General features: G+C 34.3%; 2 protein-coding genes across 2 annotated transcripts; one reads left to right on the plus strand and one right to left on the minus strand.

Annotated features, from left to right (window-relative positions):
• Nucleotides 1-3,795: 3,795 nt before the first annotated feature.
• Nucleotides 3,796-6,325, plus strand: LOC132283371 (mannan endo-1,4-beta-mannosidase 7). The gene is made up of 5 exons (XM_059785310.1): nucleotides 3,796-4,180; nucleotides 4,257-4,451; nucleotides 4,590-4,712; nucleotides 5,100-5,302; nucleotides 5,504-6,325. The coding sequence occupies exons 1-5, from the start codon at nucleotides 3,857-3,859 to the stop codon at nucleotides 5,931-5,933; spliced, it is 1,275 nt and encodes a 424-aa protein (XP_059641293.1). The 5' UTR covers nucleotides 3,796-3,856; the 3' UTR covers nucleotides 5,934-6,325.
• A 4,029-nt stretch (nucleotides 6,326-10,354) lies between these two features.
• On the minus strand, nucleotides 10,355-14,754 carry LOC132282590 (lipid phosphate phosphatase epsilon 1, chloroplastic-like). The gene is made up of 4 exons (XM_059784317.1): nucleotides 14,287-14,754; nucleotides 12,814-13,039; nucleotides 11,796-11,869; nucleotides 10,355-10,740 (listed from the first exon to the last, which is right to left on the minus strand). Exons 1-4 carry the CDS (start codon nucleotides 14,620-14,622, stop codon nucleotides 10,513-10,515), a joined length of 864 nt encoding a protein of 287 aa, XP_059640300.1. The 5' UTR covers nucleotides 14,623-14,754; the 3' UTR covers nucleotides 10,355-10,512.
• Between the last annotated feature and the right edge of the window lie 487 nt (nucleotides 14,755-15,241).

Consider the following 15,241-nt stretch of genomic DNA (forward strand, 5'->3'; position numbering starts at 1 on the left):
TGATACGTACCTCTTTCCGCGCATGTTAGCAATCCGCTAAACAACGCAAATGGGCCCCCAATATGTATATATATATATTTATAAGGATTTGTTTCTGGGCCTGCCGATTCTGTCAACATCAAGGAGGTGGGCCCAACACACCACCCCACATGTCGTCCAAACCCGAAAAAGTAGTTTTTATTAATACCGGAAATTAATGTGCCAGCCGACACTTTTAACTCAGATATGTTACTGGTTTTCTTTTCCTTTTTTTTTTTTGGCAATATATATAATGTTTTTTCAGTTAAGTAATACTGTAATACAATATCTTAATAATATAATATACTTTTTGTGACCTGATAATTTCTATAAATCTTAATGTTTTCATTGATAAAAAAATTAATTATTATTTTATTTGACATATTTTTTTTTAAAAAAACAATTAACTTAATAAACATATGCATTTTCAGATAATATAGAACCTTATTTTAGTGTGCGACAATGTTTTTAAAAAACAATTTACTTAATAAACATATGCATTTTCGGATAATATAGACCTTATTTTAGTGTGCGACAATGTTTTTTTGTTCGATTAATCAATTTGTAAGACGTGTCTCGCGAACATGAACTTAGAAGAACATTGACTTTATCTTGTATGAATAATTTTCAATTTTTTTTGGTGAGTAGAACAAGGTTGCGTCAAATCGCGGAAAAATTAATGAGAGAGTCCCACAAAAACGAGGAGAAGATCTGAGCAGGAGCTTGTAAGGATCTGTAGGAAGCATTGGCACATGCACATACATCCACCCAATCTAATGAGTGAATGAGAGTGGGCAAACCCCATGCGGTGTATCGCATGCCAAGGGTCGCCACTACCCCCACATCCTAAATCATACGCTGCGTGTACGGTGCATAACTTAGAAAGAGAAACAAACACCACCACACAAACATTTTTCATCAGTCAATGCATACATACATATATATATATATATATATATATATATATATATATGTGTTACACGTAAATAAATCCTTCAACATTTAATCCATCATCTTAAAATATTTACCTATCTTTTTATTTTAAAATATTTAACTTTAAACTTGAATATACTATTTTTATAATATTTTCATATTAATTGCGAAACACTATTTTATCTTTTAATGAGGTCATATTTGAAACTTCACTTTTATCACTCCAATAAAAAAATTATTAAAACTCCGCATCATAAAAAGTTAAATTCCCTATACGTCTATTTTGGGAGTGAAGGAGTATTACTTTGACATCTTTTAAAATTTTGTGTGCCTGTTCAACAACTCTCCTAAGTTAATTTTTTTGACAGATTTATTGATCAATTTTATAAAATGATTTTTTAATATAAAATATAATATAATATATTGACTTTTTTGCACGCAAATGACTTTAGAAAAATTCATAGTAATAAATGCGAGTGAATTTAGGTGTAATTTGCTCAAATTTCAAGAAAAGTTATCTAAAATTATTAAAAATAATTTGTATTTCAAAAGTGATCTTGTAATATTTCAGTCAATAAATATTCATTATTTTCTTTGATAATAAAATATAACAACTTATCAATACTTTGGGAGTAATCAATAACTTTATTCTTTACATTTGTAGGGTAAGTTTATCTGTCCTTTTTTTTCTTTTTAAGAAATCAAGTCCGCACGCAACCTGGTTGAGACTAGTGGCTTTTGCTTTGTTTGTTTTGTTTCTCGTGTTGGTTTGGTTAAATAATAATAATAGGATAAAGTATAATAACACCTTTTAAAGTTTGACAAAAGGACATTAAGATAAAACTTACCTATTTTTTGAACAGAGACACTCCCTGAAGGTTCAAAAATAGACAAAGACACCTCTTTATATGAGAAATTGACCAAATTACCTTTTGACTGTTTAGAAGACTTTTTTAACTTAAGAATTTAATAAAATGGACCAATCTACCCTCATGAACAATTTATGCATAAAAAAAAAGTTAAAAAAAAAAACTTTATATTTTTCACTTTTTTTTTTATTATTATTTTTAACTTTATAAATGTCCCAACTTCTTAAAAATGTAGACGTCTAAAATGATTTTTTGATCCAATACATATATTTCAAATAAATTATATTTTGTTATTATTTTTTTTCTTTTTCTTTTTATTTTTAAATTAAGATGCTTAATTCTTTTATCTAAAAAAATTAAACCAATCTTTTTTCCTTAAAAATAAAAAATATGGTACCAGTATAACTTTATGCATGCCCTTTTTTTTTTTCCCTTTGTTTTATTATTATTTTTTCCCCTTTAGACTCCCATGATAGGGGCTATCCGTGTTAAAAGTCAGGGAAAATGGTAATTCGAATGCATTTTTTACATGATCTTTTTTTCTTGGGAAATGCATAATATTTGATATATAATTTAAGATGCATAAAGTTATACTGGTACCATATTTTTTATTTTTAAGGAAAAATGATTGGTTTAATTTTTTTAGATGAAAGAATTAAGCATCTAAATATAAAAATAAGAAAGAAAAAGAAAAGAAGTAATAACAAAATATAATTTATTTAAAATATATGTATTGGATCAAAAAAATCATTTTAGACGTCTACATTTTTAAGAAGTTGGGATATTTATAAAGTAAATAAGAAAAAAAAAAATGAACAATTTAAAGATTTTTTTATTTTTATTTTTTATGCATAAATTGTTCATGAGGGTAGATTGGTCCAATTTATTAAATTGTAAAGTTAAAAAAGACTCCTAAACAGTCAAGGACTAATTTGGTCAAGTTTTCATGTAAAGGGGTGTCTTTGTCCATTTTTGAACCTTGATGGGGTGTCTTTGTCCAAAAAATAAGTAAGTTTCGTTTAAGTATCTTTTTGTCAAACCTCAGAGGATGTGGATATACTTTATCCATAATAAATAATATCATTTTCTGAGAAGATTGAATTGCGAAATGCATTTTAAATTTTTAATTATCAAATACACATTCTAGTGTATATCTGCACAAATATCCTTTCAAGTACACAAATATGTATAAAGGGTGGTGATTGTTGCACCAACCCATGCAAAGTGATGAACAATACACAATCACTATCTTTAGACATGCACCGACGAGTACCGTGCACTCTAGCAGATCCCACTGGAGTCCCGTGAAATTAGGGTTTCTTCCTTTTTTGTCTTTCCTAATTGGATATGCCTTTTGTGGTTTGGATGGTCCGTCCCTCATCAACCTTTACTGCTTTTTCACTACATACCTCAAATGACCATCATTTTCATTGGATTATCATTAAATGTACGATCAGGATTGTTTTGTGCCTAGACCAGTCTATTGTATCGCAATAACTTTCTTATTGTATACAATTAAAGAAGCATAGACAATTTATTATTATAAAATTAACCATTAAAAAATGCCAATTTCACCCGAGAAAGCAGCAAAGAATCGTGATTGAAGAAGATTTTGATTTCTTAACTCAGTGCCTTTTTAATTATTGGATCAAGAGTCTAATCTCACTTCTGTTGTTGAAAGAGCGAGATGTGATGAATTGATAATGTAATTTAGTTCACATCGCTTGACGTGTCCCTCCATATGAGACTATACTCTTCATTTTCAGTAGACAAATAAATGTTCAGTGTCATATTAAAAAGACAATAAATTTTAAAGCCAGAACCATGATTAGGTAACATGTTAGCCATGCTTCTCTGACATGCATTAAATGAATTAAAAAGTAATTTTGATAATTAAGATTGGGAGTAACTATTTTGACTCTGTGTGACTGTGAAAACAACCTTTCTCTGTATATGTCATTTTATTTGTTTACAGAACACCTATAAGAGTGCTCTTCTCCACTTTTTGCAAACACTTGGCATTGAGAGACAGAGAGATGAAGCATTTGGTATTGGCCTGTCTCCTTGCTTTTTTGATCCATCAACAATGTCTTGTGTTTCCAGTTGAGGCAGGGGATGGTTTCATCAGAACCAGAGGAGTTCATTTTGTGTTAAATGGTAGTCCTTACTATGCCAATGGCTTCAATGCCTACTGGTTGATGTATGTGGCTTCTGACCCATCTCAGAGAAACAAAGTCTCAGCTGCCTTCAAAGAAGCTTCAAGCCATGGCCTCACTGTTGCTAGAACTTGGGCCTTTAGTGATGGTGGCTATAGACCTCTACAGTACTCTCCTGGCTCTTACAATGACCAAATGTTTAAGGTCTCTCTCTTTCTCTCTCTCTCTAGCTGTCTTTTGACATTTTGTTCTAATTTTATTATTATTAATTGGTTTGAAGGGGTTGGATTTTGTAATAGCTGAGGCAAGAAGGTATGGAATTAAGCTTGTTTTGAGTTTTGTGAATAACTATGAGAACCTTGGAGGTAAGAAACAGTATGTGAATTGGGCTAGAAGTCGAGGGCAGTACCTCACATCTGATGATGATTTCTTTAGAAACCCCATTGTCAAGGGATATTACAAGAACCATGTCAAGGTTGGTAACAAGACACATTCTTTGATTTTTCTTTTCAATTTATTTGTTGTGTTCTTTAGAAATTCTCTATGCCTTTTCCTTCATGAGATGTGGGGTTTTTATAAAACATAGTTCTATTTGTGTGTATTTTTTTTGCAGACTGTTATTAACAGATACAACACCATGACTGGAGTTGTTTACAAAAATGACCCAACAATCATGGCTTGGGAGCTTATGAATGAGCCCAGATGCACATCAGATCCATCAGGGAGGACCATTCAGGTTCAACTTTTTGTATTCAATTTTTTTTTTTTTTGTAGTTTATTTGGTCCTCTCAATAATAAATAACTAGATTTCTTACCAATCCATTTAATTTTGATTTTAATTTCTTCCTGCGTGTGCACATAGCACAGACATTGCACTATGTGATACAGACATATACCAAATGCAGCAGTCCACCTTAATTGGTACTTTGGGTAACCATTGATTGTTTTGCACATCATTGCCCACCCTCCACACCCACCTCCATAAGGGATAGCTCTTAGTGAGTGTCACAGTTGGTGACAAATTGATGCCATGTGCTGTTTCTTATTGCCAATTCATTCAACATGAATTTTGCATTAATAAGTAAAATTTAGTTGCTGAATTTAATTTATTGGTGATTGATAGGCCTGGATAACGGAAATGGCTTCTCATGTTAAGTCAATAGACAGAAATCACTTGCTGGAAGCTGGGTTAGAAGGATTTTATGGACAAACAACACCGCGGAGGAAGAGACTCAATCCTGCTTTAAATATAGGAACTGATTTTATCGCGAATAATCGGATTCCTGGCATTGATTTTGCTACAGTTCACGCATACCCTGATCAATGGTAACATGCAATCCACTGAAATTTCATTGCTATTATAAAGATCAATATTCAAATTATGTTGTTCTCTTGAAGTGGATAGTTGAAGCTATTAGCACCACCATGATGTTATCCAACCAACATTCTAGTGTTTGTGATGCTTACCATAAGTTTGGTTGTTGTACCTCAAATTCTTGACATGGCTTTGGTTTTGTTCTATGACAGGTTATCTAGCTCAAGTGATCAATCTCAGCTTTCATTTATGAACAACTGGCTCAGCGCACACATTAGAGATGCACAATACGTTCTTCGCAAGCCAATACTCGTCGCAGAATTTGGGAAATCGTCGAAAGATTCTGGTTTCAGCACCTACGAGAGGGACAACTTGTTCAAAATTGTATATTACAATATATACTCGTCAGCCAGACGTGGTGGAGCAGCTGGTGGAGGCATGTTTTGGCAACTCCTGACCGAAGGCATGGACTCCTTCCGCGATGGGTATGAGATAGTTCTGAGCCAAAGCCCCTCAACTGCTAGTTTGATCGCCCAACAGTCCCACAAGCTGTATCAAATAAGGAAAATATTTGCTAGGATGAGAAACATTGAGAGGTGGAAGAGGGCAAGGGCTGCTAGAGGCAGGCGTATCGGACACTAAAATGTTGGAAGTCCTATATATAAAATGGAAGTGTGTGTGTGTGTGTGTGAAAAGAGTGTTGTCGAAGTGAAGGTGTTTGTTGTGAGGGTACTTAATTAGTTTCTGGGAGATGGTCAATTTCTCTCTTAGAGATGAATATTGTTCGTCCAGGAGGGTTGCTGTTGCTGCAGTGGGATCAATAGATTATATAACTTCTATAGAATTATATATAGTTACAATTTTATATGTTGCAAACTTTGTTGTTTAGGAAATTTGGTGCTATATATGTGTTGGATAGTAGAGAGAAATTAATGCCTAGCTTTCATATCAGTTAAAATCAGATTGTAAGATGAAGGAAAGACTATATAAATGTGGCTTGAGTAACAATTTATGGCCCGGGGATTTCATCTCTATATTTGAGCATAATTATTTATATATATATATATATTTTTATACATGTTAGAAAGCTTGACTATGACCAATATTTTCATATTTTTGCTGAAAATTACTACTTCTATAATAAGTAAAGCAAACAATCATCAAAATGAATGTGTTGAATTGAAAGCACATTCAATTCACTTTAGTGCTCACTCTTTGATGGCTGCATTAATCATCAAATATGTTATTTGAACTTGATATGTAATTCATTATATAACAGTGGGCGTAAAGAAGTTATTATTATTATTTTTTTTATGACAAAAAAAAACTCATATACCTACAATTCTATTTTATTTCTTTAGTTTTCGTAATTTATTATTATTATTATTTTGTGTTAATTTGGTTTTTTTAATTATGTTTTTATTTTTTTTTGCTAATCGCAAATTGAGTGTTTATTATTATTATTTTTTAATAGATAATAATAAAAAAAAGAGAATCGTAATTCACAATTTTATGATACAATTATTTCTTAAACAGAACTAAATAATGGTTAACAGTGATTAGAGTCAAATCTAATATTTCATGGATGTGGACATCTGTTAGCATATGGTATTTGATTATTGTCAAATCTAATATTTCATGGATGTGAAGATGATGACTTTATTGCATAATGTAAGCACGCAAATCCAAAAAAATTTTTGGCGACCCCACGATTTGAAGTTTTTACCGATAACTCCTTTATCTATAAATAGAGCATCTTTTTCAGCCTTTTTACTCTTACGCAAAATATTTTAAATATTTATCAACTTTTACATCACTTCAGTTTCTAATCTTCAAAAAAATATCTTCGCTATAAATCTCTACAATCTATCAAAAATTCTACAGTCTTCCAACTCTTTCATACTATACAATTTTCACAAAGATGTGACAGAAGCTCCAATGCACATAATTGCGCACATAATTGAGACCCTATATCATATGCTATTTGTGACTTTTTATAAAAATTAAAAATTCTGGTATAGGCATGACAAATTGACCGAGTTGCTTAATTAGGGATAACAATGGAGCAGGGTAGAGCGGGGATCTCATTCCCCATCTCCAACCTCGGTCAAATTTTTTATCCCTATTCTCGCCCCATACCCGTTTAAATTTCAACCTCCTCCCCCGTCCCCGCCCCGTCCCTCCACATTAGCCCCCGTCCCCGCCCTGCATAACTTTTTTTAAATTCTAATTCACCTTCAACAAAATCAACACAATTATAATATTTTTCAACCTAATAATTTAATAAAGTTTCAGCACAATTATAATAATTTAAAACATATCATTTTAACCCGATCAAACTTATAGCAAAATCACATATAACATTTTTTGGAATAATCTGAAAATTTTCAACATGATCAATCAAAACAAATAACATTCTTCCAACAACGACTATGCTGCGAGGGAATAGATTTAGGGTTTCAGAAGTGAATATATTATATATATAGTTATGTAATTTAGTAATATTTTATAACATGTAAGGACAGTTTTGTAAAAATACACTATAAACTAGACGGGGAGGGGTGGGGTTATCGGTAACCCCGCTCCGTCCCATGCCGGGGTTTCTAATACAATTCCCATTCCTTCCCTATTTACATAAATGGGTACTTAAACCCGCCATAACAGGGGCAGGCTATTTACATAAATGGGTCCCCAAACCCGCCATAACAGGGACAAGATGGAGCGGGGACCCGTCAGGTATGAGAATTTTTTTTTTTGAATAGGAGGTATCCGACGCTGACGCCCCGACTAATCCCCCCGGTCAGGCGCAATGGTCAGCCTAAGAACTCAGCCGGCGAGGTAGGAATCGAACCCTAGCCATGTCGAACCAACACCCAAGACTTACCATCACTGCTAGGCCCCCGGGGGCAGGTATGAGAATTTTGCTATCCCTACGCTTAGTGCACAGCCCTTCCCTGACCCAAACCCTTCACAAGCCATATTGGGCCACCCATACAGTGGGCTTTTCTTTGAAAATGGACCAGTTATGTATTTGGATCCGTTCTTTAAAACCAAATTTGAATTTCTATTAGGCCACTATGGCAAGCGGCGCATACCTGCCTTGGTAAGGTTTCCAACCTTCTTCATTCCCTTTCTACTTTCTCTTTCCAATTTCCCAAACTAAGTTGAGAACAGGTATGCAATTGTGGTATGGCTGCTAAACTAACATAAACATGGTTGCATCAATCAGGCCTTATATGAGGCGGTTATATACAGTATCAACCATTGCTTACAATGAATCCAGAGAGTCTTTGGTTTTAGGGAAAATCTAGGACTTCTTAGCTTAAAAAACCAATGACGTTACTCGAGTAGTTATGCTTGAAGTTAACTCTCAATTGAAGGAATTAGTCAAAACCGGTCACCTGAATGATGCTCGCCAAATGTTCGATAAATTGCCTCACATAGATGAAATCTCATGAACCACCATGATTTCTTGGTATGTGAGTGCCTCTGATTCATCAGAAGCATTGGTTTTGTTCTCGAAAATGTGGGTTGATCATACTCTCCAAATGGACCCCTTCGTACTTAGTCTAGCGCTTAAAGCGTGTGGACTTGACTTCAATGTGAAACATGGAGAATTACTAGATGGGTACTCCGTAAAATCTGGTTTGGTGAACTCTGTTTTTGTGGGGAGTTCCCTTTTGGAGATGTACTCATAAACTGGCAAAATTTGGGATGGTTGTAGAGTCTTTAATGAAATGCCGGTCAGAAATGTAGTTTCATGGACTGCAATCATTACTGGGCTATAATATTGAGGGGTTGATGTATTTTTCTGAAATGGGAAGGGCAAGAGTGGGATATGATTCGTACACATTTGCCATTGCACTGAAGGCGTGCGCTGACATAGGTGCTTTGAATCATGGGAGGGAAATCCACACCCAAATAATGAAGAAAGGCTTTGATATGAGCTCGTTTGTTGTGAATACTCTCACTACTATGTACAACAAGTGTGGGAAACTAGAATATGGCTTTTGCTTATTTGAAAACATGAGGACGCGAGATGTCGTTTCATGGACAACAATAATTACCACATACGCCCAAATGGGTCAAGACGTTCGATAAAAAGTTTTACCATAAGAAGAACCTGGTTCGAAGTGGTAAGTCTGGACTGTGCCTCAACTCCACCTTTATTTATATCGCAAGCCATGGATTTTGCAGTTCCTAACTTGAAGCTAGATCGCTTATAAGGTGAGATACTGGTTTGGGCGGAGTGTTCCATCGTTGTGGAGGTATTGAAGCTCAGGGCTGGAACTAGGAGCTACTTTGAGAATGAGATTGAAATGGAAAAACAAATTTCTTATGGCTTGATAGTTGGCTTCCCATGGTGCCTTTATCGGAAAAGTGTGGTGGCAGAATAATCTGCTATGCAGACAGCACCAGAATGCCAATGTGGCTGCAATTATCAGCGAATCGTGTGGCTGTGGCCTGTTTCTTCAAGTTGGGAGATCAAAGATTTATGCCGGTACAGGGTCTGTAATACCAGACTATACTGGAGAGGGGTAGTGTTTGTGGGCTTCAATTGCTAAGGGGCACTAGCCATCAAAATCGACATGGGAAGAGCTAAGACTAAGAGGTCAGTTGCCAGTTGAAGATGGCACCAAATTAGCTGGCTTCCCTCTGCTATTGAATTTACACGACCTTGTTAACACTGAAAAAAATACCAAACTTCGAACAAATTGAGGCAATGGCGCACAGTAGAGACTATACTTGTGTTACGTGGTATCCTGAGGAGTCCACTGTGCATCTATCTATGTTCTGAATGCCCCTTTGTTGAAGCCATGTTGTCAAAAGCTGTCCCTCTATAAGCTTAACAGAAGCAGCTCACCATATACAGAGGAAATAAATAGGCTGGGTTCCATTATGTTTGGTCAAATTTAGTTTAGATATACAAGTTTGTAAATCTGAAAGGAATTCTCTTCCCCTTTCTTCTTCTAATCACCTCTATTGTCAAATATTTTGAGCTTTCAGGTTCAGTCCTGTTCTTTCTGAATTCGAGGGGAATTAATGCAGAAGATACAACTGGATAAAATAGAAAATAAAGAATTTCCATGTACATTTCTACCACAAAATTTCATCCGTAAACAGATCTTGGAGTCACACTAGGGTCCTGCATACAGTACAAACAAAGAAATTGCAAGTTTTTGAATTCGTGTATAACTTTTTAATATACATGATACAAAGTTCATCGATCATCATTAAACCAAAACCGAATGACGTACAAAATAAAGCACAGGCAAAATCCAGAGCCCCCCAGAATAACGACAAGTCGAACCCATAAATGGGAGATAAACGCTTTCAGCACAATCTCATCCCACAACCAGAACCACAAAATGGAGAAAATTGATCCCAATGTTGCTCCCACTACTATTTGGTTCATTGTGTGCAGTTTCTGTGAAACCCGTAGCCATGACTGCAAAAAAGATACACACAGATAATCAAACTTACCATTTCTTGCTTTCCTAGTAGCTCATCTTTCATAGTGGACCTCAATTATTTGAAATCATGACTCACTGGTTTGCAAAGTTTACATAGGCTTATAGCATTACCTTAAGCATGCAGTCCCAGAAACATGTGTCAGAGAGAATCATTGTATCTACTTCCCAGTAGCTGGAAAAATCTCAGTGTGCATCTTTGATACAGTCTCAGATGGACATTTATTTTATATTTCTTAAAGCTTATATATATATATATATATTATTCCACAGAAGAATCAACTCAATAATAAAGACAAAAGAGATGGTTTGCAAAACTAGATATTGTGTTACTCATCAGTTGTCATTCAACAAGTAATATTAGTCCTTTCTGTAACATATAGATATTGAGATATCATGTGAAAATATTTAGTCTATTTCTTTCTTTCATTTTATTTATTTTTTAAGATTAGTGATATTTAGTCTGTTTCAACTTTTGAGTACTTGAATCTTTTTCAAGTAATTTTGTAACAAGTTATGCAACAAGCCAAATCAAGCAGCTGACAGTTCTAGGATGGATTTCATAATCTCAAGTAACAGCTTTACCCTGGTCAACATGGATTTCAGAAGTTTTCAGGGGACTTCGGGAATTCTTCCAAGATTGGTTACAGTTTTTTTCTTTTTTCTTTTCGTGTAACATGCAAGTTACTTATATACGCAATAGAAATCGGTTGATTAAGCTAATTGAATGGGTTACGCCAAGCTTTTGTTTTCAAATAAACTTGGATAATTTGTCATGTTGACTGTACCACTAAATAAATTTATTTTTAGGATAACTTGATTTGCTTACATGAATATTTCGTAATACATAATAGTTTAGAAATGGATCTAAAATTTTCATTATGAAGTGTCTTTATGATTCCAGGAAGTCTAATAACAATTAAGAATTTTCAAGAATAAAATATCTAAAAGAGTATAGTTAAGCTACAAGCATGTGTGTGTGAGTGCTATTCTGAATTCAATTACATAAAGAAGTCCATGTCATGATACTCACAAAATATGAACCAAGTGCCAAGAGAAGAACACTGAGAGTTACTGTATATCCATTCACCCCAAGCCAATCCATCACTGCAACAGCAAGCACAGAAACAGACATTAGAAACCATCTAGAAAGGTGTTATAGCTACAGTGTAGTTATTTAAACATCACCATAAGCAAACAATGGAACAATGGCCTAAACTCACATAAAATAATTGTAATGACATATAAGTTAAGAGTGTGTTAGAGAATGCATTCATTTCATTTCATTTCACAGACCACTTAAAAAACAATCTCAGAAAACTCTCCATACCAAATACTAATAAGTCTCAGCAAAAATAAAAATAAAAGTCTCACTACCGAAAATGGACTTACCATATTATAATTCATGAGAGTACAAATGAAACATCTCTAAGGAAAAACTCATTTAAAATTCTATGCTAATCATGATTGCATAAGTTGAAAGAGTCGCCATTTTCACTACTTCATTAAAATTTATTTGGTTGATACCAGATACCAGAGTACTGGGGAACCTGATGCTTCCAATGATGTAATTTATCTGTACAAGTAGTTTTTACTAATGCTATACTTACTCTAGATTCTTGCATTTGATAAATAATGGATTATGAGGAAAAGATGATTTGCAATTGACGGAGTAACTGTGCCCTCCACCCCTCAAAAAATAAAAGAAAACGATGTAGAAAGACAGTAAATTTTATCAGATACCAATGGCATCAACTATCACATGCTACATTAGTCCTCTTAAGAATCCTGTCTAGATTGTAATGATTAAAATGAAATGACTGAATGACATTACTCTTAAATATTATAAACTTAATATCAATAGAGCATGACTGTAGAAAAAGAATTATATGCAAATTATAAATCAAGCTTTAAATATTATAAACTTAACATGAATAGACCATGATGGAACTTAACATTAATAGAGCATGATGGTTGGACAAAGAATTATATGCAAATTATAAATCAAGCTTCAGATTTCTCAAGGTAAAAGGGTGGTGGAAGAAAGTTACTTGACTTAATAACAAAAATGTTGGTAAAGAAGATGGATTGGGCATGTGAAGATGGCATTCCAGGGTCTGATCTTGAGGTAGGAATGGGCCGCTCTTGGTTTAATATGTGCTTAAGTGCAACTGAGAGGCCAGCGTTTAATACAGAACCCGTAGCAGCCCATAAAGCTTCAGCATCATGCCTCCAGAGGAAGACTGCACCAAAAAGTGCAGCCACAAACCACTTGCTCTGTAATCAACAGTAGTACAGCACAAATATATTGGATAATACATTGGCCAGGATGCATAAGACCATAGATCTGATTATTTTTAGAACTTGACAACATTTTTGGGGAAATTAAACATATGCCATGAGATATGGACTAATACGGAATTTAGTTCCAATATGTAAGTATCATGAGTATCAATTAATTTAGAAAATTTTCAAAGAACATACAAATAAATGAGAAATTGCTAGCCTGGTGTGAAAGAATAACAATAAGCACCACAACTAAAATAGCAAACCAGATTTAGTTGAACTCAGAATACACCTTCAATCATTTGCCAACTAACAAACATAAATGGAAAGGAAAATAATGAAGGATAATGTCAGACTATGTATACGTCCATTACTATATGAACAACTGCATTTGGAAGCAGGCTCTTAAAAGGTTAATCTAATGTTACTTTCGCATTCTGCAAAACTTGTTGACATGGCAAACATCTGGGCATCCCAAAAACTGACATGAAAACCAAGTGTAAGAGCGCTTTGGGAGGTAATTTTCAGAATTGATTGCTTTAGATGGCCATTATACATGACTAGTAATTGCCAAATACTTATCCCCCGTCACTTGGGGATGCCAAAAAACAGCAGTCAGCTCAGGTCTAGGGACAAAGGAAGAGCTTAATGCCAACTTTTGTATCTGGGGACCAGCCAAACCAGAATGCTGGGCAGGAATAAAAAAAAAAAAAATGCAGGTCAAAATCTTTACAAAACATGAAATTTGTATTCCCAATCCAGAACAAGTCTTGGCCCATATGAAATATACACCAACTCATTTAAGGAACCACTCTAAACCTACACGGACGGATAAGAACTGAGACAGCAATTTGGAGTAAAAGGAACAGTCTAATTTGTAGTCTGTAGCCCATATGACTGAAAATTAAGACCCAAGTTGTGTGCAGCCCAGGTTGAATCCTAGCTATTCGAGATGACTCACTAAATGTATGGCAAATCAACAAAAAGGGATAAACATAATATAAACACTTCATATTCATTTGATTTTCTCTAGACTAATACTTCTCTGTTTTCTAAATCAAATCATTTGAAACAAATCAATCAGAAGCTACCAATACTGAACCATAACCAATCAATTAATTCTCTGAAACTCATATCTTCAGTTCCTCATCAGGCCATAATACATCACTAAATATACATATATGTATATATTCACACGTATGCTTTTATAATCAAGAAAAAGATGGAACTATACGAACCAGACTATTGAGAATCGATTCGAGACCACAAGCCATAAAATTGGGGCGAAAATCCGAGGACCGGCGGATGAGAGCTTCTTGTTCGAATGGTCTAACAACTCCGTCACCATTACTACTCTTGAAGGCAGAAGTTTGGGTCGACTCGGTCATGGTGTTTGGACGCCAGCATCTGTTATCCACTGAAACGGGTTTCTGGGAAAGAGATTGGCCACACAAAACCAATTTGGAGATGGGAATTTTAGTGTAAGAAACGCGTTTCAGATATTTGAGTTTGGGAAATGATGTGATTGTGGTGGTGGTGGTGGGCTTGCATACAAGGGCTGTTGCTGTTGACATTTTGATTTAGTTTAAGGCGCTCTGCGATCATAGACGCTGCTGCATAGACACATATGGTGTGTGATACAGTGAGAGAAAAGTCAACCAGAAAATATGTCACACTTGACACTTACAAAAACTTAGGGATGATTTGCCACCATTTTGAGGAATGAATCCCAATCAAGAATGATTAATGATGTGAAATAAGTAAATAAAAAATAATTCATGTACAGTACTAATTTAAATTTTTTGTTCACTATGATGGATGAGAAAGATCCAAACCATTTTGAGGAATGAATCCCAATCAAGAATGATTAATGATTTGTTGTAATTGCGGAGTATTTGTTAATTTGTGCAATCTGCGATTTGGAATTGTCCTTTGGACTGTCTATTTATTTTTTTTATTAATTTTTTTTTTTTTTTTTCAAATAATCATGGATGTCCGAACTATTTTGCCGGCACTTTAATTAATCCCACAAGACTAACTGTCTATTGTTATTTTTCAAATTGATTTGAATAAATCCAATAAGAACTGAATTTTGTGGTTTTAATCAATTTTTTTTATTCAAATTGTCACGTTTTTTAAAAGCGCACAAAAAAAAAAAAAAAAGTCATGCATCTGTAGATGATGTATCCTTGA

The sequence above is a fragment of the Cornus florida genome, unplaced genomic scaffold, assembly GCF_030987335.1.
Source record: "Cornus florida cultivar Cherokee Brave unplaced genomic scaffold, ASM3098733v1 CherokeeBrave_3.0.0_Hap2_Chr11, whole genome shotgun sequence".
Taxonomy (NCBI): domain Eukaryota; kingdom Viridiplantae; phylum Streptophyta; class Magnoliopsida; order Cornales; family Cornaceae; genus Cornus; species Cornus florida.

What these genes read in the sequence shown, in the direction of transcription:
- LOC132283371 (XM_059785310.1), top strand. Translation starts at nt 3,857, where the DNA reads ATGAAGCATTTGGTATTGGCCTGTCTCCTTGCTTTTTTGATCCATCAA. An exon ending in CATCAGGGAGGACCATTCAG is followed by an intron (nt 4,713 to 5,099) that starts GTTCAACTTTTT and finishes GGTGATTGATAG; the next exon opens with GCCTGGATAACGGAAATGGC. An exon ending in CACGCATACCCTGATCAATG is followed by an intron (nt 5,303 to 5,503) that starts GTAACATGCAAT and finishes GTTCTATGACAG; the next exon opens with GTTATCTAGCTCAAGTGATC.
- LOC132282590 (XM_059784317.1), bottom strand. Translation starts at nt 14,622, where the DNA reads ATGTCAACAGCAACAGCCCTTGTATGCAAGCCCACCACCACCACCACA. An exon ending in AATCGATTCTCAATAGTCTG is followed by an intron (nt 13,040 to 14,286) that starts GTTCGTATAGTT and finishes TGTTGATTACAG; the next exon opens with AGCAAGTGGTTTGTGGCTGC. An exon ending in TGGCACTTGGTTCATATTTT is followed by an intron (nt 10,741 to 11,795) that starts GTGAGTATCATG and finishes TCTTTTTTGCAG; the next exon opens with TCATGGCTACGGGTTTCACA.